Source organism: Triturus cristatus, chromosome 10 (genome assembly GCF_964204655.1).
Source record: "Triturus cristatus chromosome 10, aTriCri1.1, whole genome shotgun sequence".
NCBI classification, from domain to species: Eukaryota; Metazoa; Chordata; class Amphibia; order Caudata; family Salamandridae; genus Triturus; species Triturus cristatus.
The window spans coordinates 1,162,680,034-1,162,702,436 of record NC_140593.1 but is presented as its reverse complement, the minus strand read 5'-3'; the positions used below and the strand labels follow the sequence as shown (position 1 = coordinate 1,162,702,436).

General features: G+C 40.9%; 1 protein-coding gene across 2 annotated transcripts in view; it reads right to left on the bottom strand.

Annotated features, from left to right (window-relative positions):
• Positions 1-622: 622 nt before the first annotated feature.
• The window catches only part of LOC146796836 (metalloproteinase inhibitor 1-like), a 49,880-nt gene continuing 28,099 nt past the window's right edge, over positions 623-22,403 (bottom strand). For both annotated transcript variants that reach the window (XM_085629578.1, XM_085629579.1), the window contains exons 4-6: positions 5,930-6,044; positions 2,434-2,555; positions 623-1,143 (exon numbers count right to left, since the gene is read on the bottom strand). In XM_085629578.1, the coding sequence (XP_085485704.1) occupies positions 994-1,143; positions 2,434-2,555; positions 5,930-6,044 (387 nt within the window). In that variant the 3' untranslated portion in view covers positions 623-993. The remainder of the gene's footprint in view (positions 1,144-2,433; positions 2,556-5,929; positions 6,045-22,403) is intronic.

Here is a 22,403-nt window from a genome sequence, read left to right as displayed (position 1 = left end):
TGGCAAAAAATAACCAAGACAATGGACTATGTAAAAGACTCAGAGTCAGATGCATGAATGGGTTTTACCTGCTCTGTGCCAGTAGGAGAAAGCCTTAGTGCATGTGGCTGTTGGGTTCTTAATAGAGATATGGCAGGCTGTTTGCCATCTGACAGGGGGGCACATGTTATAACCTCTCCCACCCTGACAGATTTAGAGGTTAGCCATCAAGTTTCATCCAGACTTCTATTAAAACAAAAATATTTAAATAAATAAAAACCTGTAATGACCGTTATATCCTGGATGTTTTTTCCCAGGGTGTGAAGTCAAATTTCCATTTTTCTGTTTGAGACCACTAGGTTTTTCTTGACAGTCCGGAACAGAACAAGAATACCTTAGAACACCTGCTCAAAATAGGCAGCATGTTTATATGGGCCCCCGTGTAAGTTTTCCGCTAGCAGAGCCAGTAAGGGCTCCACTGATGGAAACATGACGGTCCACCTGACTCTAAGTAGAGTGGGCGGACCGTCGGTTTGGCACACAGGGTAGTCCACTACCTTTTTTGTCGGTCTATCCTGTTTGCCAAACTCTAAATGAGGCTCATCAGTCCTATGTTGATTAATTATAACGAGTGACTCGTGTGTTGGTTCCAAAAGACTGTTTTATTTTACTGGAGCATTTATGGAGTGTCGACCAGGACCCAAAGTGCTTTATGAAACAAGATGCATAGATAAAAAGTGAGACTGTGGTAACATGCAATGTGAACTGTGGACAGTAAATGCATGCAGGTCTTTAAAGGATCAGAAAAGTAGCAAACAATCTGCAAAGTACAAAGGTATATTACTAAGGGCTTCCTGAAGAGTATTGTGTCCAATTTCTAGTGACTACTTTACTCAAATGTAAGTGCTCTGCTTTTTTTCCTGACTATTAGTCATCTACAAGATGGATGGTGTAGAAGGGCTTCAACCATCTATGGGTTGTTGACATCGAGATGGCTTCTTTGGTCAGCTTGTCCTATTCAATATCCTTCCATACGCATTCAGCACTGGTCTTCGGGACGCAGACCTTGTTCTTTATCTGGTTCTCAGCATCGCCGCCTTCATACCGCTCAAGTATGCATGTCTTTGGTGCTGGTGTGCAGGGTTGAGAATAGCATGTGACGATCTGTTGAAGATATAAAAAACAAAAGCCTGGTCACCAAACAAGCACAAAAGTAGCCACCAGCAGTGTTCAGGTTTTAAAATGTACTTTATAGCAGATTGATGAAAAAAACTTCAAGCATAGTTAATACCAAAGTTGGCTTTAATTAGAATATTAAAAAATAAATATTTTGTCTCATTAGAACATGTAACAAAATGTGTCCTCCCTCTACAAAATGAGGTGATCAAAAGACCTGGAGCTGATCTTTAGTACAAGTGCCCACACATAAAGGAATCAAGACATGACTGTTGAGATAATTTACCTAATAATTCACCTAAAAAAAAGAGCTAATTAAGTTCAACAACTAAGACATGTGCAATGGAGTACTGGCTCTGAAATAATGTGATTCATTTTCAAAGTGCCAGGAGATCACGTACAGCTATGAACAATTGTTGAAAAGCTCTAGCCCATGTTTGCATGTATTCCCATTTGGAGATGAGCATTAATTCCATTCTTTCCTGTGTCTTCCTGGGCAGTTACCCACTAGATTTTCATTGTGATACCTACTGGTGGAAAACACTGTGAGGCAGTGTTTATATATCCAATGGATGCAAAAGTCGCCTTTTTTATACTCCCAGGTGTAAATGTGCTGCAAATAACAGGTACCTCCCATCACAAATAATATTTCCTCTATGGAGTATTTTACAGCCGTAATTTACTCCCAAGTGTAAACATTGGACAAAGAGGCCCACAGTTGTGATTATGACACAGAGTTCTGTGGTGATTAGGATATTGCAGGAATATTATTCAAACAGACATCAAAGCTTTCCTTTAATCTACTAAAGCTGCATGAGGTATTACTGTGAGATTGTCAAAGTATTACAGTTTCCTCTGGAAACCATATAGATACTTGATTCCTCTTGTATATACTCTTAGGGATATTTTCTAAAGTGCAGACAAATTCAGCTGACTAGAATGGATCCAGAGCCAGATTTCAGCAATGATTAAAATATTAAAAGATACTATAGGGAAATTTTTCTGGTCAAGGGAAGAGAATCACATTATTGATATTCGAAAAAATTGAGGTAAAGAGATATGCATTTTACTCAGAACATTCTCTCGAGTGTCCCAGGTCTTGTCCTCCTAGTCTATTCTCTTTCCCTGATTATTTCTCAATCCAGGTGTTCTGTTCCCCCTCCATATTCCTTTTGCTACTCACTTTTTGTCCCCTGGTCCCTTCTCGGGTAAGACTCCATTTTGCTATGCTACTTATTTTGTAGCCTGGTTAGGACCCATGACCCAGGGCACACTTACGTTACAGTTACATCCTTTGAGGTAGGCTCCATTTACACCTTGGATTTGCTTGGAAGACAGCGCACTCCAGCGCGCCTTGTAGCTGCAGCTAATCACTCTGAGGAGGCCATTGCTGTTGGAAGCTGGTCAGAGAGAGCGGAAAAAAAACAAAAAACTACCATTAGCATTTGTTATAGTAAACCCTCTTACTAACAGTGTCCCCCCACTTGAAATCACAGTTTCTTCAATGCATTTAATTGCAGGTGGAATTCAATGTATTAAGACTACTTCAGTGGAAGTACCCTGATACATTGCTTCCTCTGGTTAGCACAGGGCTTCTCCACTCGTTGCGAACACATGACGTTTCCTACACGTGAGCAGTTGGACATCTGGATCCATGGTGCAGCTACTAACATCCTGCAGGGATTCACATGCAGTTGCTGGCCAACATTAGCTGTGAAGAGTAATCTGGTATATTTGCCACGTTAGTAATTCATTCGCACTCTTGTGAGGACCAATACAACCAGGGAAAACGATATGAATGAAATCCGGCTGTGGGCTCTACTGCTTAAGGTGAGAGGGCAAACTCCACTCCACAAGCATACAGACACTGAGTACACCAACAACAGTACCGAGCAGTCTTTTTTAAAAGGGAAGAGGTGTGGCACAGTGGCCAGGGCAGCTGACTCTGGAATCTGGGGGTTCACAGTTCGATCCCCGGCACTGGCGGCAGATCAGCCCAGCGCCATGTGACTCTGGGCAATAGCTTGCTTAATCTTCCACAGTACCTTGACACCCTTGGATAATTGTTTGCGCTATACAAATACTGGACTTATACAAAAACAACTCATATGACAGCAGAACAATATAACTACTTCAGTTCAGTCTCCCTGTGTTTTTTCACCTGTAACCTCAGAAATGCTACTTGGGCTCCAACTCTAGCAATGAGGATTACATAGCTATGAGTCCAGCTGATGTCTTATATTACATATAGTCATGTACCAGCGACACCCAATTCCCCGCTCTACCTACCTATGAATTTCAGCAGAAATAGGAACAAGTCCATGGTTATTCTGCAGATCTGATGATTTCTCCAGCTAACTCCTGAACTCAGGTGAAGTTCATACCATGAGACAGACTTTTGGAAAGATATCATAATGAATTTGCATCTCTTGTTGGCACTTTCTGCCAGCTTGCCTTTAACATTACTGGCAGCACAATGCTTAACATGAGAGGGAGTAAACCCCTGGGGATTGTCACATATGTGAGTGAACTGATTCTGTGGCTCCTTCCTAATCCAGTGAATGGGTTTTCAGAACACTCAGATAAGACAGCCTGTGCAGGTGGCCTGAACCAACTCATGGCTCAGAGGTGGAGATCTCATCTGTATTTCAGTGGGGTGCAGAGCTGAGGAAGAAACTCTCAATGATGGATTATGGGTGCATGCAACACTGAAATTATTGCTGCCATGACGTGTGTACTCAGTTAATGAAGAGCTACCCTCTGCCAAAATACTGGAACTGGCATGTCTGGGAATGAATTTGGGATTAGCTAGGTGTCACTAACAAAGACTGACTGCTTCATCACTTAATACTCAGTCCTGCGCTCCCTGAAAAGAGATAACTGGCTTCAGGACTGGTGGCACCAGTCTTCTGCTGATGTGCGTGGCTCTACTAAATGGGGTTTAGGGATTTCAAGATAAGTTTGAATGTCAATAGGAAACTTTCCTCCAGGAGCTGGTATGTATAGAATGTCCTGAGGAAGAGCATGCTACCTTCAGAGGAAGAATTCCAGTGGCTCCGTTAGAAATGGGATTTTGGACTTTTGGTAAAATTAAAGCTGAGTTGGGGGAACTCTTAAAACTGTAAGCGGTTAACAGGAGCCTAAAATACCAGTCCTGGACATGGAGAGCTCTTCTTCGATAAGGCAGTGATGCAGAACTTGGGATAAAACTATAGACCTGTTACTACTGGAAGACTGGGTCAACCTACCAAACCTACTGGAAAGAAATGCCCATTCGGCAGCTTCAATTTGAACTTTTCATTCTCTGTTCTTTTCTGGTGGGAAACATGTGCTTCTGGGCTGCCCGGCAAGTAGCCGCTTTTGCAGAGTGTTTTCACATGACAACTTGCCATGCTTAAAAAATATGACCAAGTTGAATGGTAAAACCTTCCAATGGGACCTCCCGCCAGCTTCTCCCTGACCCTGTTTACTAGCGGGTCAGTCGCAGTGGGTGTCATGTTTTCAAAATATTCTTCATTTCCAATTTGATAACGTTGAGGGACTTTTTTCTATGTTTTCCTTTGTAGTACTTTTTTACAATTTTTTATATATGACATCCAATTCTCTATATTTTGTGACTTTTTTCTAATTGGTTGTTGGTGTTTTTATCTAATGAGGTTTAGGTCTCTTAAGTTCTCTATTAAAGGTATCAGCATTAGGCCAATTTCCGGATTTGATTTGATTTGTACATGTACCAGTTTTAGGAATGCATTTTCTCTGGAAAAGGCATTTTCTTCCAAGCTTCCAAGGATGATTCTGGTGTTTCTCAGAGGAACCAGTTTGCAATTGTGGGTCAACATGTTTGGTCCTTGTAGAATCCTAGTCACACCACAAGTCAAGAGTTCAGACTCTAGACTCTAGCTGAGCACTGTATTGTTCCCTTGTGGCCCAGAAGGACAGGGTTAGAGCAGTCTACAGTATAAGTAAGGACTAGAAATGCAACAGCACATTTCCCTTTGCAATAGAAGAGTTTTCTTACACACTTGAGGAGGAGGAACACATTGAAAGCCTCTGTAAATGATGCTGTCACATGAATATTGTGCCAAACATAGCCTTTGTTGTGAATATTGGGATTTGTGAATTTCGGACCAAGACTGTGAAATTTAAATGCAGAGATTTCAGCCTGTGCTTCTTTGCAAGCATTAGAGCACTTGCCATTTAATGCAGGCGGGGACTGAAAGTGGGCTATTTCCTGCGTTCAATTCTGTGATTTTTCTGACACTAATCTTCTGAAGTTCTGACATATAGCTATATATAAGACCTTTACAATGCTAACATCTTAATAAAGCTGTGGATGGTGGCTAGATACATTTATTTAGCTGCAGTGACAATGCATTTATCTTTCCTCCCTTGTAACATAAAGCGGGAATTATCTGAATTGTTGATGCACATGAGACAACTCTTGGACCACATGCCCTCTAGACTAGAGAACTGTATTGCAGCTTAGACCCCTGTGTCTCCAAATCATACACTGGTGGTCATTCAGTCTACTAATAACACTTTAGTAAGCTCTGTGTTACACATATGTTATTAGTGGTGCTGGCAAACCTTTATGCATGTTGGGTGAACGTGAGAGGTGTGTGGTCAGGGATGCACAGGGGTGTACCTGATGGGTGAAGAGGTTTCAGAGTGGCTTCTGGGGAACAGCCCAATAGAACAGTTGCAGTAAGTAAAATGTACCCTGTTAAAAACTGCTTAACGCTACATTCTTCAGCGCCCACCAGAGATGTCTGACCTGCGATCAAGTAGTCAACGTTGAACCCCTTGGGATCGTGATAGTATTTGCAGCTGCTCCTGCTCCATGAATCGATAAACGTCTCATTCTTCCATGCCTGATCGCCTCTCAGTACCTAGCATGAGAAGTGAATAATAAGGTTGGGGTCATCTGCAGATTAACTGTATACATTAACACATTGTTTGCAGACAATAAAGTCATAAATGTCTTTTGCCCAGTTTTAATTACCTTTATTTGATTATTGAGACATATGCGTTGTTCCAGTGGTTTGAGGGCAAAAGTAGTAGAACAGACAGCAACACTGACTCCTTCCTCTGGACACACCTCAACATGTTGCAATATAATTTCATAAACCCTTGCCCTGGCTATAGAGGCTTAGTAGTCAACCACTCACCATCTCCAAACGTCTCCCTCAATACTCACACCTCCAAAGTGCCCCCTCCATAAGTCTCCTGTCTACCTGATTCAATTCTTGTTGCATCCAAAGCTTGATGATCACTTCTTTAAATTGTTCATGTCATTCTCCACCAGAAGTAGGATTTATGTGGTTTTATCAATCAATCAATCTTTATCTTTATTTGGTTTCTTGCTCAAAAACCATAAAAGCACACACATTATAATACAAATAAGAACTTTCTGGGATAAAACACGTGCCAATTAAAATAGTAACCAAGATCGTGTATAGAGGCCAAGATACAATGAACACCAGTCTCACACAGGCAAAGCCATAAAAGTAAAAATAACCGAATAAACATACATTTGCAATGACAATGCCTTTTATTTACATTTTAAAAACCAAAACATAAAAAAAAATCATTGTCATTTACCATGCCAACAGCTCAAACTCACGTAAATACGAGTCCTATTGCATTGCAAAAGCTTGTTATAAGTGGTTAGGTTGTTCTTGCCGATGACAGAACAATGCCAAAGTAGTTACGCATTCCATTGGTTAGTACTTGCGCTCTTTTCCCGGTAAACATAGGATGTAGCAAGAGCACTTCTGGTTGCCTTATCAGCCTATTATTGCAGTTTCAGGCTGCTTGGGTTTGCGTTCCGATTTCGGTCTTAATGTGTACTGTTGTAATGCAAGGTAGTTTAGCAAAAAAACGGAATAATTATATGGCCGTCTTTCACTAACTTTAGATCCACCTAGTATAATTTCAATTACAGAATCTTTGCTGCCTCGGATCACGAGAATAAAATGGATACTCTTTTAAAGGAGGTACACTTCCAAACTACACTCCTCAAACATGGCAGCAAACGTTTACTTCTGTGGAAAGTAGAAAGTAAAGTTGTGAATCACTTCTCATCAGCATCACACAAGCTGAGTGGCACAGTATGCTAATACCGACGTAGCCAAAAAAGTAAGTATTCCCTTTTCGCATCAGAGAGCCATCGGCAACACTGTACTGAAAACTCTTCTTCAGACCTGGTTGGTGCCCAGCAGACATTCCTGCATGAAAATGCACGAGAAGAGGGAGGACATAGGGCAATCACTTCCCTAAACATACCAACTCCTGACCCTCTTCAAATCAGCCAATGCAGACAAAGAACACAATTGCCTGAACACAGCAGTGATTTCCGATTAACACATTTCACAGACACAACAGACCAGGCTCCAAAGGCCAGTCTTCTGTTCAGTGAGCTCCGTGCACCCCTCCAACCCCCAACGGCCCTTGGCATAAAGGATGTTGGGGCATACCATCAAGAGCATTATCGTCGCTTTGCGGCACTTTTTGCCGCTAAAGCGGCAATATTCCTATTGCCCTATAATCAAGGCGGCGCTAACATGCATTAGCACATGTTAGCTGCCGAATTCCCAATGCCTGGCATCTCAGCGATAAACATCGCTAATGAGATGCAAAGTAGGCGTGGCTGGGAAAACAACATGGGAAATTATCGCTAAGGCAGCTTCGTGATATCAGCAAAGAGCATTAGCGATAATAATCATCACGTTAACTATGCCTAAACGCAGGAATTTAACGTCTGTTAAATTCCTGACTAAGGAATACCTAACATGGGAGGTGGATTATGGTTATACGACCACAGGTTCATATCACCAAGGCTATCGCCATTTTGAGCACAACATTGCTGGTTTTCCAGCGATGTTGGCCCATTTCCCTGGATATCTCTGGAATTTTATCGCCCTGGACTAACGCGTTGTTCATAACGCGCTAACCGGGCGATAAATTCCAGAGATAGATGGCGATGAATATAAAAGCGCTAAGCGCACTTTCCGATATTTATCGCCGTCTGTTGCTGATATGCCCCGTGGTGTTTGTGAAAACTCTCCAGAGCACAGGGAAGTGCAGCAGCACTGAGGTGTTTCCAGGGAGCAAATGGACTCTGCACATGCACGCGCCACTCTGGCTTTATACAGCCGGTTGGAGTGGAAAAGAGTAAACTCTTCCTTGTTTGGTCATGGCTGGTATTTTATAGAAGGGTAAATAAATTTGGGTGCATGTTTTTTTTTTAAAGCACCTGATGCTTTCAGACAGGTAACGTTTTCGGGGCGTTAACCAACACAACTGAGCTGGCATTTTATACCAGGATGTTCAAAGAGGAAAGCACATTTCCACAACCAGAGACACTGCTCAAACGTACAGCATTTAAAAGGCAGTACTGTAAAGGTACCGGAAGCGGAGCCAATGTTGTACAGGTACAAAGAAATGCAGGCAATGAAAAACAAGAACAAAAAAAGTGTTCACACAAGTCCTAGTTAAACAAGCATTGGCAGGTCTCGCCTTTGGGACCTTATAAGTCTTTAGCCATGCAACAGTTGATGTTGTTGCAGGAAGGATATTGTGCTGCATAACTAAATACTTATAAGTCCCCAAAGGCGAGACCTATTGGCTATGCCAATGCTTGTTCATGTTGAAGGGAAGGGTGCCATGCACCGCTGCTGTGTGGATAAAGAGAACCATGGAAAAAAGGTTTGACCTAAAGGCGCTCAGAGAAAGAAAGGAGTGATATCAGAGTCAGTATGCACATCGTCACAATCATGGTTTAGGAAAAAAAGAAATTCTTGCAAGGCGAATGGGTGGGAGCACGTGTAATGGGGGTGCTGGAGCAGAGTTTTCATTTAGAAAATTCAGGGCCTTTTGAAGCTCTAGCATGTCTATGCGTTTTATTAATTTATTAATAATTAACAATTAATTATTTGTATTGTGCAAGTGTGTTTTTACTAATCAATCTGTTTGACTTAACATAAGAGAAAGTTACACGAGGGTTAGCATGCGTGTGCTGTTTCTGTTAATAATAATAACGTGCAAGTTTTCATGTTTAAACGTTGCTGTGTGCTGTTTATTTTTTAGCACAAAAACGCTTGTCGAATTAATGCTCTTTATGTTGCGAAGCTAGATAAATATATACACATAAGGGTATTAGTGGGGTTAACACTGTTTAATCATTATGCTGTAGTAACGTTTATTTTGTCTCTTTAATTAAGATGGTCTATTGCGGCCTATGGAGGCCTGTACAAGAAATAGCTGAATTCTGAAGCTTGGTGGCTGTGGCATATTCTGTGATGTGACAAGAGAGACCTCTGCTGGAAGTCAGCTAACCATGGACCCTGTTGTGTAATTTTCCATGAGGACATCAGCAGTTTGGAGGATCTCCAAAAGAAACGGAACGTCCTTGGTGATTTCAGTAAAACAAAGGAGCCTTGGAGAAAGTTTGTGAACTGTGGCTCGATTGCCGAGGAGAGACGGAACTTATTAAATACATTGTAGTTCTTGGTTCCCGTTCCGTAGTTTTATATTTTGTGAACTTTTCCTGAGCGAAGATTTTCAGATGTAGCAATGATACATTCCTTCCTTCTCGCTTTGCTTAGTGATTCGGCGGATGCTACAAACTGTTATGTGTATTTCCATTGTAGTTTTTACTATAAGAATGTTAGCCTAGGGAGGGTTTTTTGCCACTTGCCATTTTACCTTTGCTGCATGAACTTGCGTTGCTGAGGATCGATGCTGAGGGACTTCGTCTTAAAGACTTTACCGAGAGACTGGTCCTGACCCGTTCTGACATTTAGTTAGAATAGGTAACTATGAGAAATGATTTACTCTGATTGATTTACTTTTGACTAATTTTAGATAAAGCAATATAATTTTAAACATGGTGTTGATTATTCATTTTTGTCAATTATTGGGTTTATATTTTTGATCATTATTGTACATGTTGTATAGATTGTGCAAAGATAGTCACTAAACCAAGGTCTTATCGACCTCGATATAGATGCTGGGTGATCAGGAGGTTTTCTTCCCACAGGTTTATTGCTGGTAGAGTTTTGAATGTATGTTAGTGAAATGGGCCCTAGCGTATGATGAATGTATGTGCGTGTAACTGTGCAATCACTCTATCCGTGGTAGTGGGAACATTTTAGATACCCAGATCTCTATCAATTTCCTGGTAGCAGAGGATGGTTTAGATGGCTATCTTGATCTGATAAGATTGTTTGTACATTTGCTTATTGATTATTGATGATTTTTGGTTAATGTTGGTATATGTACTAATACTATATGTTGGATTCGTAATGTTGAGTTATATGTAGTGCTTCTGGAATTTGGAAGCTGGTAACAGTTTCGTAGTAGAGCAGAGGGAAGTATATGCTGCTCTCGGGAAAGACGGAATTGTAAGGAATAACGTGTGACAATTGAAGTTGCGCGTCACATTGTCTGGGTTCGGAATCAGTGACATTATTGTATGTTACTATTAGAATATATTTCTAGTATATAAGGAGTGTGTATGATAGTGAAGGTTATCTGTGAAACTCTGGTCTTAAGTCCCAGGGATCTGTAAAGATTACCGTTAAAGCTTATCGCAGGAGGAGTAATAGGTATTCTCTGAGCTTGTTTGAGGAACTGGGCAGAGGTAAGCTGCTTAGTTGATGTATGTTATAATTCTGTAGCAGGACGGATTGTTCTCGGGAAGCAGGATTCTGTGTGTATGTACTATATTTTTCTTGTATGAATGTGCGTGGATGCATATACATTTATTGACTGTAAGACTCTTTGGATAAGTCCTGGAGGAAACAGTTAGGAGATGTATGAAAGTTGTTGATTCTTGAGAAATAGACTCTTTTACTATTCTGTGGTTAGCGAAGCAGACAATGGAGATGTTTTTATGTTGTAACTAATAGATTTGTAGAAATTGTGATACGAAGTCTACTGAGGAGATTTTGTAAAGGAGGGGTAGACGAGTGACAGAAAACAGGAGACAAGCAACTGCAGCGACTGCTGACGTCAGAAAGACCGCGCTCTGATTGGATAGTGGATCAGAATAGGGTTCGCGCTAGGATTGGTGCGTTAGTGTGAGTCGCGCAGGGATTGGAAGAGCTGTTTAGTGACGTAGACGTTCCAGGATTGGTGCGTTAGTGTGAGTCGCGCTGCTATTGGTTGAAAATTCGTATTGTATATTTATAATACGGAGAAAAAGTAGAGAGTTTGGTAAGCGCTAAAATGTATTACCAAGAAGAGAAAAAGAAAAAAACGTTTTTTGGAAAAGTTAAAAAGTGGTTTAGCAAGGATAAAGAGGTTAAAACAAGAGAGGGTGAGTTGTTACCTCCAGCGAAAACACCTGCATCCTTCATGGCTGCAAGATATGGGTTACATACTTGTATATGGTTAGAGAATTGGATTAGGTATACTAAAGAAGATGGTGTTCTAGCATTTCCAGAACATGGTTCATTTAATCTAGCCGTGTTGAGAAATCTACGGGAAAAGATGTTATGTCTGGACCCGAAGCCAAGACCTACACAGTTCGAGGCTTTAGTGGAATGGGAAGAAGAAGTACATAATCAAGAAAGACAAAGATCTGGAGGTCAGTACAGACACATGTTTGGGAGAAGATATGATCGTGAGACTCATCATGATCGGATGAAAAGGTGGCGAGATGCTAGTATGACAGAAGGGTTATATCCGATGAGAACAGTTGAAGGAGGAGCAGAGAAAGTTCCTGAGTCAGATATGAGAAGATATGGAGAGTATGAAGATGAGGTCTTGAATGATATGATTTACAAAAGACCACCTCCATATAGACCAGAACCAGATGAGAGTACACCAGTTGTTTCTCCGATAAGAGATACAGTTTGTACTATTGGGACAGAGAAGGTGACACCTGAAGCTAGAGGTAGTAATCGAGGTAATGACGAAAATGCCAGACAATTAGCCAGAACTACAACAGAGCTGACTGAGAAAATTAGGGAGTTAACGAAAAATTTGGAAGATGTTACGGTGCCTGTAACTATAGGTCCGGTTATGCCTGTGTTTGACAAACAGAGGACAGGTGAAAATGGACTGGTGATTCCATATGTTTGGAATGATTTGACAAATGCAGTTGGTCCTTCAGGAGACTCGGGTAAGAGGACGGAAAGAAGTGACCTGAGACGATCTGGACATGACATGTGTAGTGAAATACTGGATGCTAGTGAACCTAGTTGTTCAGGGATGCCGATTTTAGAGCCGCAAAAGAGAGTGGTTCCAGTGAGAAAAACTGCTGAAATAACAGTTGATGATTTGAATGATTGGATGAAAGTTCTTCAGAAAAAGGATAAAGACTTACAAACAATTGATGTGGCTAAATTGCGTGTAGAATTAGAAGAGCTTGTTACAGGAACAGTTCCAACAGAAATCCTGAAGAGTCATCATGATGGTGAGCTGATGTTTATGTGTAAAAGCATAACATGGAGAGCAAGACATACACATGACAGACTAAGAACAATAGCAAATGAGTTAGGAGTTGACATTGATAAAGTGAAGGCTTTACAAAAAACCTACAGGATGGATTTTACAGAAAAGGACATAGAAAATTTGAATGCTTCTGGTAGAACAGGACAGATTAAAGAAATGGTGGCATTATTGCGAAGATGGGGTGATGTAGAAAAGTGGAAGGATAGGTGGTACAAGAAAAGAGAGGAATCTGAAGATAGAACGACTTATTCAGCATTTCCAGTGAGAGAGAAGGAGAAACCAGTGAGTAATTATCCCATGAGAGAAATACCTGGAGGAGGATATGTACATGTTCCATGGACCAGACAGGATATATTATCATTTACGAATGATTTCCCTCGATTGAGAGAAAAGCCCGTCGAGTGGTATAGGCAGGTAGATAGGTTTGTGAAATTGTCAAAAGTGCTGTGGGTTGATCTGAATAGTCTGTTTGATATAATTGTTCCAGCAGACTTGTGGACTGAGTGTAAAATAGTTGTGAGTTGGCCTACTGAGGAATATCCAAGAGATCAAAGAACAGGGGCACCAGATCCAGAAGTAATGAGAAAGTACGATCAGGTGATGGTATACCTGAAGAGTAAAGTTCCTCCAAAAGAGACAGACTGGGTTAAAATAGATCGAACGCAACAGGAAGCAAAAGAATCAGTTCATGCTTTTTACGAAAGGCTGATACTAGCATTTAAACAATTCAGTGGAGATGAACACCTGGGTGACAAAGATTTGAGTCATTTTGTATACAGGTTTGTATATGGTCTCAGACCTGAAATTAGTGAGAGAATTCGTGAACACACAGTGGATTGGCAGAGTAAAAAAGTAGATGAGATTCTGAGACATGCAAAATACTTCAGTGATGAGATTGAAGCGAAACAAAGAAAGCTGAAAGAGAAAGCGATGTGGGCACAAGTAAAGGTTGCGGAGAGACAAGAAGCACAGTTAGTGGAACAAGCGAATAATCCAGGAAATAATGTGGGGAATAGACCTAGATTTGCAGGGAAAGGGAAAGGAAGTCTGGAAGAAGCGAAAAAAAAGTTCCCATATCACAACTGTGGCCAACTGGGACATTGGAGGTCGGAATGTCCTAATCCACCATTAGTGAATAATGATAATACATTTTTAAATCAACAGGTGCAGGATGAAGGGAATAATCAACAGCAACAACAGAAAGTTGTGAGGCAGCAGAATCAGGAGCCAAAACCGCCATTGCCGCAGAATAGAGGGGTACAAAAATATAATCAGGACTCGGGATTCTACAATGATGAGCAGGTAAACAAACAAAAACGTACTAACAAAGTACAGCAGTGCCTGTTAAAGAGTGAAGGGAGTGAGTCTGAGGGTGATTATTGACGGTGCCGAAGAGAGGAGGAAGAGTGCATACTTGGTGCAACTCTAGAAATAGACCAGGCAGGACCATTTGTGGATGGGAAAATAAATGAGGAGAGTGTTACTTTTTTGGTAGACACAGGTGCGACAAGATCAACTGTCAGGTCAACAGATGTTAAAAATCTTCCTCTCTCGGATGAAGCAATCCAAGTAGTTGGTGTAGCCAATACACAGATCAGAACACGTCTTACTGAACCAGTAAGAGTACAGATAGGGAAATTTTCAGACATGCACAGATTTATTGTCTGTGACACGAGTCCAGTGAACTTGTTAGGTAGGGACTTGTTGTGCAAGATGAACTGCACAATTTTTTGTACACCGGATGGAATAGCTTTTGAGACACCAGATGAGGATGTTTTGTACCGAATGACTCTAGAAAATAGAGAAAGTGAGTTAATTGGTGCATTTGCTGTGTTTGATCCGGAGGATTTGCCTCAAGAACTAAGAGACACAGTGAAAAGGGCAGTGTGGGATTTCACAGGAGAGGATGTGGGATTGATGAATAATGTAGATCCAGTGAAAATTGCAGTGAAAGAGGGAATCACATATCCTAACATTCCTCAGTACAAAATGACACCAGAAATAATTGAAGGAATAACTCCTATAATTGAGAAAATGATTCAGCAAGGAGTCTTGAGAGAACTGCTGAGTAGTCCATGTAATTCACCGATAATGGGACTAAAAAAGCCCAATGGTAAATTTAGGATTGTGCAGGATTTGAGAAAAGTTAATCAAATTGTGGTGGCATGTTGTCCGATTGTGCCAAATCCATCAGTGATTCTGTATCAAATTCCACATGATGCTGAGTGGTATACAGTGATTGATTTGTGTCATGCGTTCTTTTCAATTCCATTGCATCATGATAGCCAGCCGATTTTTGCATTTAGGTTTGGCCAGCGTATTTTAGCATGGTGTCGTATCCCACAGGGGTATACGGAGAGTCCTTCGATATTCAATCAGTTATTGAAGAAATTGTTGGAAAGTTTGATCATGCCCGAGAGTTCAGTGCTAGTTCAATATATTGATGACCTATTGGTGGCATCAAAGACACGTGAAGCTTGTGAAGTGGATACCATAGCTTTACTGAATCATCTGGCAGATGGAGGGTTAAAGGTATCTCCAGCCAAATTGCAATTTTGCAAGAAAGAAGTGCATTGTCTTGGACACAATATTGAAAAGGGTCTGAGAAAAGTGACCAATGACAGGATCAGAATAATAAGAGAAATGAAAGCTCCAAAAACCCAGAGGGAAGTGAGAATGTTCCTGGGTATGGTGGGATATTGTCGTCAGTGGATAATTAATTTTTCACTGATTGCGAAGCCACTGATTAAATTGACAAAAAGTGAAATGACAGATCCATTAAATCTGGATGCAGAACAATTGGCAGCATTTGAAGAGCTCAAAAATAGAATGTGTGAGGCTCCAGCTTTGGGTATGCCTGATTATGAGAAAGAGTTTGAATTGTACTGCAGTGAGAGGAATGGATGTGCACTTTCAGTGTTAATTCAGAAGCATGGATTACTGAGAAGGCCTATTGCGTACTTCTCATCGACACTTGACCCTGTAGCTGTGGGGTTACCAGGTTGTCTGAAAGCTGTGGCTGCAACATGCAGAAGCCTGGAACAAAGTGAGGGAATCATAATGGGATATCCTGTAAGGGTATTCGTACCTCACAATGTGGCGATTCTTTTGACAAGAAGCAGAACTCAGTACATGTCACATAGTCGTTTGACCAAATATGAAAAGGTGATTCTGGGAGCATCAAATGTGACTCTTGAGAGATGTGTGAATGTGAATCCAGCGACACTTTTGCCGGATATTGAAAACGTAGGTGTGAAAATGGAAGATGATCATGATTGTTTGGATGTACTGGAGTACTGCACAAAACCAAGACCAGACATAAGGGATATTCCCTTACCTGAAAATGACCATGTGTTGTTTGTGGATGGATCATGCCTGAGAAATGATAATGGTGTGTTATGTGCAGCATATGCAGTGTGCAAAGTTTCAGAGGTCATGGAAGCGTCACCATTGAAAGGAGTGAAATCTGCGCAAGTTGCTGAATTGGTGGCATTGACAAAAGCTTGTGAAATTGGGAAAGATTTGAGGACGACTGTGATGACTGATAGTCAGTATGGATTTGGAGTTGTGCATGACTTTGGTCAACTTTGGCTACAAAGAGGTTTCTTGACATCGGGTGGAACTCCAATAAAGAATGCTGAATTGATTGGCAAATTGCTTGAGGCGATACAGCTGCCTAAGGAATTGGCAGTTGTAAAATGTGCTGCCCATGGTCCAGGAGATGATTTTATCACGGTTGGAAACCGTTACGCCAACGATGTGGCGCAGTATTGTGCTAAGACAAATCAATCCATTAATCGGGATAGAATGGAGGAAATGTCTTTTCTTTCTGTGTTGTTTACTAATGTCTTAGAAACATGGGATGAAGTAAAGCAGTTACAAGATGAGGCAGGAAAGGAAGAGAAAGAAGATTGGATTAAAGCAGGGTGTGCTCCAAGAGAAACAGACCATGTTTGGGTCTACAGAGATGGCAGACCAGTAATGCCAAACTCTATCTTGTCGTCAATGGCAAGGATGTATCATGGCCAGGGACATCTGGGGAGGGATGCGATGGTAAGGTCCTTTAAACAAACCTGGTACAATGCAAAGTTCAGGACAATTGCAGAGAGCATCTGTCAAAGGTGTTTAATTTGTCAGCAATTTAACACTGGGAAAAAGACAGTGGTGAGTCTAGGGACAATAGGCAGAGAAGGAGGTCCTTTTACGAGAATGCAGATTGATTTTATTGAAATGCCCCAAGTGAACAGACTGAGGTATGTTCTAGTGGTAGTTTGTTTGTTTTCAAGGTGGGTGGAAGCTTACCCGACTAGAAGAAATGATGGATTAACAGTGGCAAAGTTACTGTTGAGGGAGTTGATTCCTAGGTACGGGTTTCCAGTTACAGTTGAGTCTGACCGAGGTAGGCACTTTCAAAATGAACTCATAGGTTTGATTTGTGAAGCATTGAAAATACAACAGAAGCTACATTGTGCATACCGACCAGAGGCTTCTGGTGTGGTTGAGCAGATCAATGGCACAATCAAGAATAGAATTGGAAAGATGTGTTTCGCCACTGGCATGAAATGGCCAGATGTTTTACCTCTAGTTCTGATGACTATGAGATCTACTCCAGATAGAACCACAGGTTTGAGCCCGCATGAGATAATCATGGGACGTGCAATGCGCCATGCATTTGTGCCTGTGAATAAGTTGGTGACAATAACTGATGACATGATTTTGGATTACTGTAAAGGCCTGGCTGACGCAGTCCATTCTGTGTTTCACCAGGTTGGAGAAGAAGCTACCACACTTGAGAAGAAGCAGGCCCATGATCTAAGTCCAGGAGACTGGGTGAGGATTAAGGTGCACAGAAGAAGAAATTGCTTGATTCCAAGGTGGGGAAGGCCAAGACAAGTTATTCTGACTACGACGACTGCAGTAAAGTGTGCTGGAGTGAAGCACTGGGTACATGCAAGTCATACTCTGAGAGTTCCAAATCCAAAAGAAGGGACTGGTGAAGAGTATTTTGAAGAGTCAGATTCCAGTGATGGTGAAGATACTGAAGATACAGAATCAGTGAGAAAAGAAGCAGAGAGAGCTTCAAGAGATTCACTGCGAGTATCAGAGAGAAGATCGGATTCTGTAAAAGAGCCTGAAGTTTCAAGCAGCAGTGGAGGAAAAAGAAAAGAAAAGAGAAATCACACAGAGATTACTCCTGAATCAGAAGAGGAGAAGATTGAAGAACCACTTGAGATTGTACTTGAAGAAGCAGGGTCAGAAGAAGATAGAGAGGGACAGATTGCGGAAGACCCCCGAGGAGGTGTAGGGAACATTCATGAGGAGCTAGGTGAAGGGACAAGTAGACAGCAAGAAGATTGCGTGTCGGAGACCCGAGGAGGGAAAGAAGTAGGGAAGTCTCAAATAGTGGTGGAAAAATCTGTGGAGAAAAAGAAAACTGCTGTGAAACGAAAACAAAAGGCACTTGAGACAGAATTGGATGATGAAAATGAACAAACAGAAGGTCGAGTTCTGAGAAAGAGAACTTGGATTGAAGAGAAGAATAAGAAAGAAGTAAGGCCGAAACAGAAAAAGGTTGTGAAAGGAGATCGATGGCCTAATAATGGAGTTAAAAGACTGAGATACAGGATAATAAGAGAAAATACATCGAAAGCTGAACAAGTGAATGAAGTATCAAGTCAAACTTCAAAAGCTGAAGGAGAAGAATCAAAGAAATCAAAAGAACCAGTAGAAATAAAAAGAGTAAAAAGACCTAACCAAAAGTACAGATCACCGGAATGGTCTTATGTGACACTGTCTGAAGAAGGAAAAGAAGAAACAGTGACTCGAGATAATCCGGAAGTGGTCTTGAGAAAAGTGGTTGAGGAAGATACTGGTGAAATCCTGAAAGTACTCTTGACTGATATTGGAGAAGAGTCAGAGACTGGGGATTGTGATACTGGAGATCTAATACAGTTTGATGTTGAAGAAATTGGAGTGAAAAATGATGAATATCCAAACTGAGTAAAAGAAGGATTCACTTGGATTGAGTGAACGGAAAGATCTTTGGAGAAACTGAAGAGTTTGGAACAAACGCTAAAGAATTAGTAGAGGTTAAAGCAAAATAGTAAAAATGGCTAACATAGAGAATAATCAAAATAGATGTGCCTTCTTTAAAAGGTGGTGTAGGATGTGCTGCTGTTGTACTGGATTATTAATGCTTCTATGGGGTGTTTTAATTTTATTAGTTACTTTCAAAGTAGAATTTGAGATGAACACAGAGAATATGACTAATGTAGAGAAGAATTCACAAAAAGTAGTTCCAATTGGAATGAGTAATACTTACATACACAAAGATAGGTCAATTAATAATTTTTCTAGTAATGTTTTTTCAAAGTTGTTATATGAATATGTGAAGACAATGGAAGTAAGGGATTGCTATATTTGCATGCAATTACCTGCATCTGTTTCAGAGGGTGTTACTTATCACCATTTGCCAGCTACATATGGCATTTCTTGTAGTATTTTAAGTAGTGTTTTTTATTTGTTAAGGAAAGTAGATTATAAGATGTCTAACAGAGATAGTATTTTTGGGCACTTGCCAATGAACAAAGAGCTGAATCCAGCTAAAGAAGCTAACACTTTTGGTGAGATTTTTATTGAAGAAAAAGGATTAACATTAGATTACATTTTTAAGAATAATTTAACTTGCAGTTTGAAAGAAGAGGAGAGAGCTTTTCTGGATATGGTAGAAGAAAGGAGATTGAACATGCATGAGAAAGCAGGGAAATATAAAGTGAGTGAGACAATTTGGGACATTGAGATGGGAAAAGAGTTGAAAAATGGGGTTAGTCCAACACTAGCTTTGGATACACCACAGAAGGGTAAACTTTGCATTACCAGAAGGAAATCCCAATATGATACATATTTTGTTGGAACTAGTGAGTGCCATGATACATACTTCATTGCAACAGGTTGGGGTTTTAGAGGTGGAGAAGATACAGTTTTTCCAGGAGTGTACTATGTTTGTGGGAACAAGGCTTATTACAAGTTGCCTGACCATTGGTATGGCACGTGTTATGTGGGCCTAGTTTTTCCTAAGATTTTTCATACAGATAAAATAAGAGATGTAGAAGATATTAATATATTAACACGCTTTAAGAGAGAAACTTGGTCTGAAATTGTGGGTGACATTTTTGGGGTTTTGATTCCAGCAGTGGGAATTTCTTTAAATGCTTATGGAATTCGGAAGCTGTCCACAGTGGTTGATCGCTTATCGACAAATACCGCAGGAGGGTTTCTTTTGGTGAATACGGAATTAAGTGCCGTACGTGCTATGTCTATGCAAAACCGACTTGCCCTTGATATTCTATTGGCCAAGGAGGGTGGAGTCTGTGGAATGCTGAAAGTTCAACATTGTTGCACTTTCATTCCTGACGAAAGTAAAGACCTGAAGGTCTATATCAAAAATATTACTGATTTGCATGAAGAATTAGTACCACTTGAAGCTGGGAATTTGTGGACTAAAATAGCTAATAAGATGATAGCTGTTAAGGATTTTATTGCAAAAATAGGTAGTACTATTATAGGTAGAATATTGTTTCCTCTGTCTTGTATGATTGTTGCTTTGTTGATACTGAGATTAGTGTGTGTGTGTTGTAAAAACAGGGGAGGGAAAAAGAAAGTGAATAAAGAAAAGAAAAATAAAAGGTTGAAAAGAGAACCACAAGAAATTGAATTGGAAGAATTGAGGGAGAGTGTTTATTTGGAGACAAAGAGGGATGATGAAAGAGTGACTGGTGTGTAATGTTGTGTAAGGGGAAGAGACATTTCTGATTTCTCCTAAAATGGGACTAAATTTTCACTAACTTTTTTTTTGGGTTTATTTGGTGATAAAATCACCAAAGGGGGGATTGCTGGAGCAGAGTTTTCATTTAGAAAATTCAGGGCCTTTTGAAGCTCTAGCATGTCTATGCGTTTTATTAATTTATTAATAATTAACAATTAATTATTTGTATTGTGCAAGTGTGTTTTTACTAATCAATCTGTTTGACTTAACATAAGAGAAAGTTACACGAGGGTTAGCATGCGTGTGCTGTTTCTGTTAATAATAATAACGTGCAAGTTTTCATGTTTAAACGTTGCTGTGTGCTGTTTATTTTTTAGCACAAAAACGCTTGTCGAATTAATGCTCTTTATGTTGCGAAGCTAGATAAATATATACACATAAGGGTATTAGTGGGGTTAACACTGTTTAATCATTATGCTGTAGTAACGTTTATTTTGTCTCTTTAATTAAGATGGTCTATTGCGGCCTATGGAGGCCTGTACAAGAAATAGCTGAATTTTGAAGCTTGGTGGCTGTGGCATATTCTGTGATGTGACAAGAGAGACCTCTGCTGGAAGTCAGCTAACCATGGACCCTGTTGTGTAATTTTCCATGAGGACATCAGCAGTTTGGAGGATCTCCAAAAGAAACGGAACGTCCTTGGTGATTTCAGTAAAACAAAGGAGCCTTGGAGAAAGTTTGTGAACTGTGGCTCGATTGCCGAGGAGAGACGGAACTTATTAAATACATTGTAGTTCTTGGTTCCTGTTCCGTAGTTTTATATTTTGTGAACTTTTCCTGAGCGAAGATTTTCAGATGTAGCAATGATACATTCCTTCCTTCTCGCTTTGCTTAGTGATTCGGCGGATGCTACAAACTGTTATGTGTATTTCCATTGTAGTTTTTACTATAAGAATGTTAGCCTAGGGAGGGTTTTTTGCCACTTGCCATTTTACCTTTGCTGCATGAACTTGCGTTGCTGAGGATCGATGCTGAGGGACTTCGTCTTAAAGACTTTACCGAGAGACTGGTCCTGACCCGTTCTGACATTTAGTTAGAATAGGTAACTATGAGAAATGATTTACTCTGATTGATTTACTTTTGACTAATTTTAGATAAAGCAATATAATTTTAAACATGGTGTTGATTATTCATTTTTGTCAATTATTGGGTTTATATTTTTGATCATTATTGTACATGTTGTATAGATTGTGCAAAGATAGTCACTAAACCAAGGTCTTATCGACCTCGATATAGATGCTGGGTGATCAGGAGGTTTTCTTCCCACAGGTTTATTGCTGGTAGAGTTTTGAATGTATGTTAGTGAAATGGGCCCTAGCGTATGATGAATGTATGTGCGTGTAACTGTGCAATCACTCTATCCGTGGTAGTGGGAACATTTTAGATACCCAGATCTCTATCAGGGGCATGTCAAGAGAGGTTGTTGGAATTAACCAAGTCTCTCCCAACTATGGCGGGGAGCCGGGGGACAGGTGTGAGGCCACATCACTCACCCTGGGCCAGGGGTTGACCTTGGGCGAGAGTTAGCCACCTAGGCAATGCCCCGGAACCACTTAATTGCTTACAGTGTCACGGGGTGATGTACATGCCCCTTGAAAGGATCTGTGACGTGGCGGGCTGGTCTCTTCGTTCCTGCTCGCCGCACAGGACTCCGCGCTTGGATCTTGGCTCCTCCCCACACCCCTGAAGCACAGACGCCCCTCCCTGACAAGGAGGCCACCGCCTGGCTGGCTGTTGACTGTCCAGAACACCCAGCCCTTTGTGAGTTGCACAGGCTAAGAGTTGTTTTCTTGCCCGACTCAGGAGTGTTGGTTCAGTCACAATGGCGGCTCTCGAAGTCGTTTGGTGCTGAGGTGCAGTTAGGCCTGGGGTTTTTTGATACTGGTTGATCGGATGTAGGGCAGTGGTGTGTGTTGGGGTTGGGGGGGGGTCTGAAGGAATGCTTTGTGTAGTAAAAACCTAA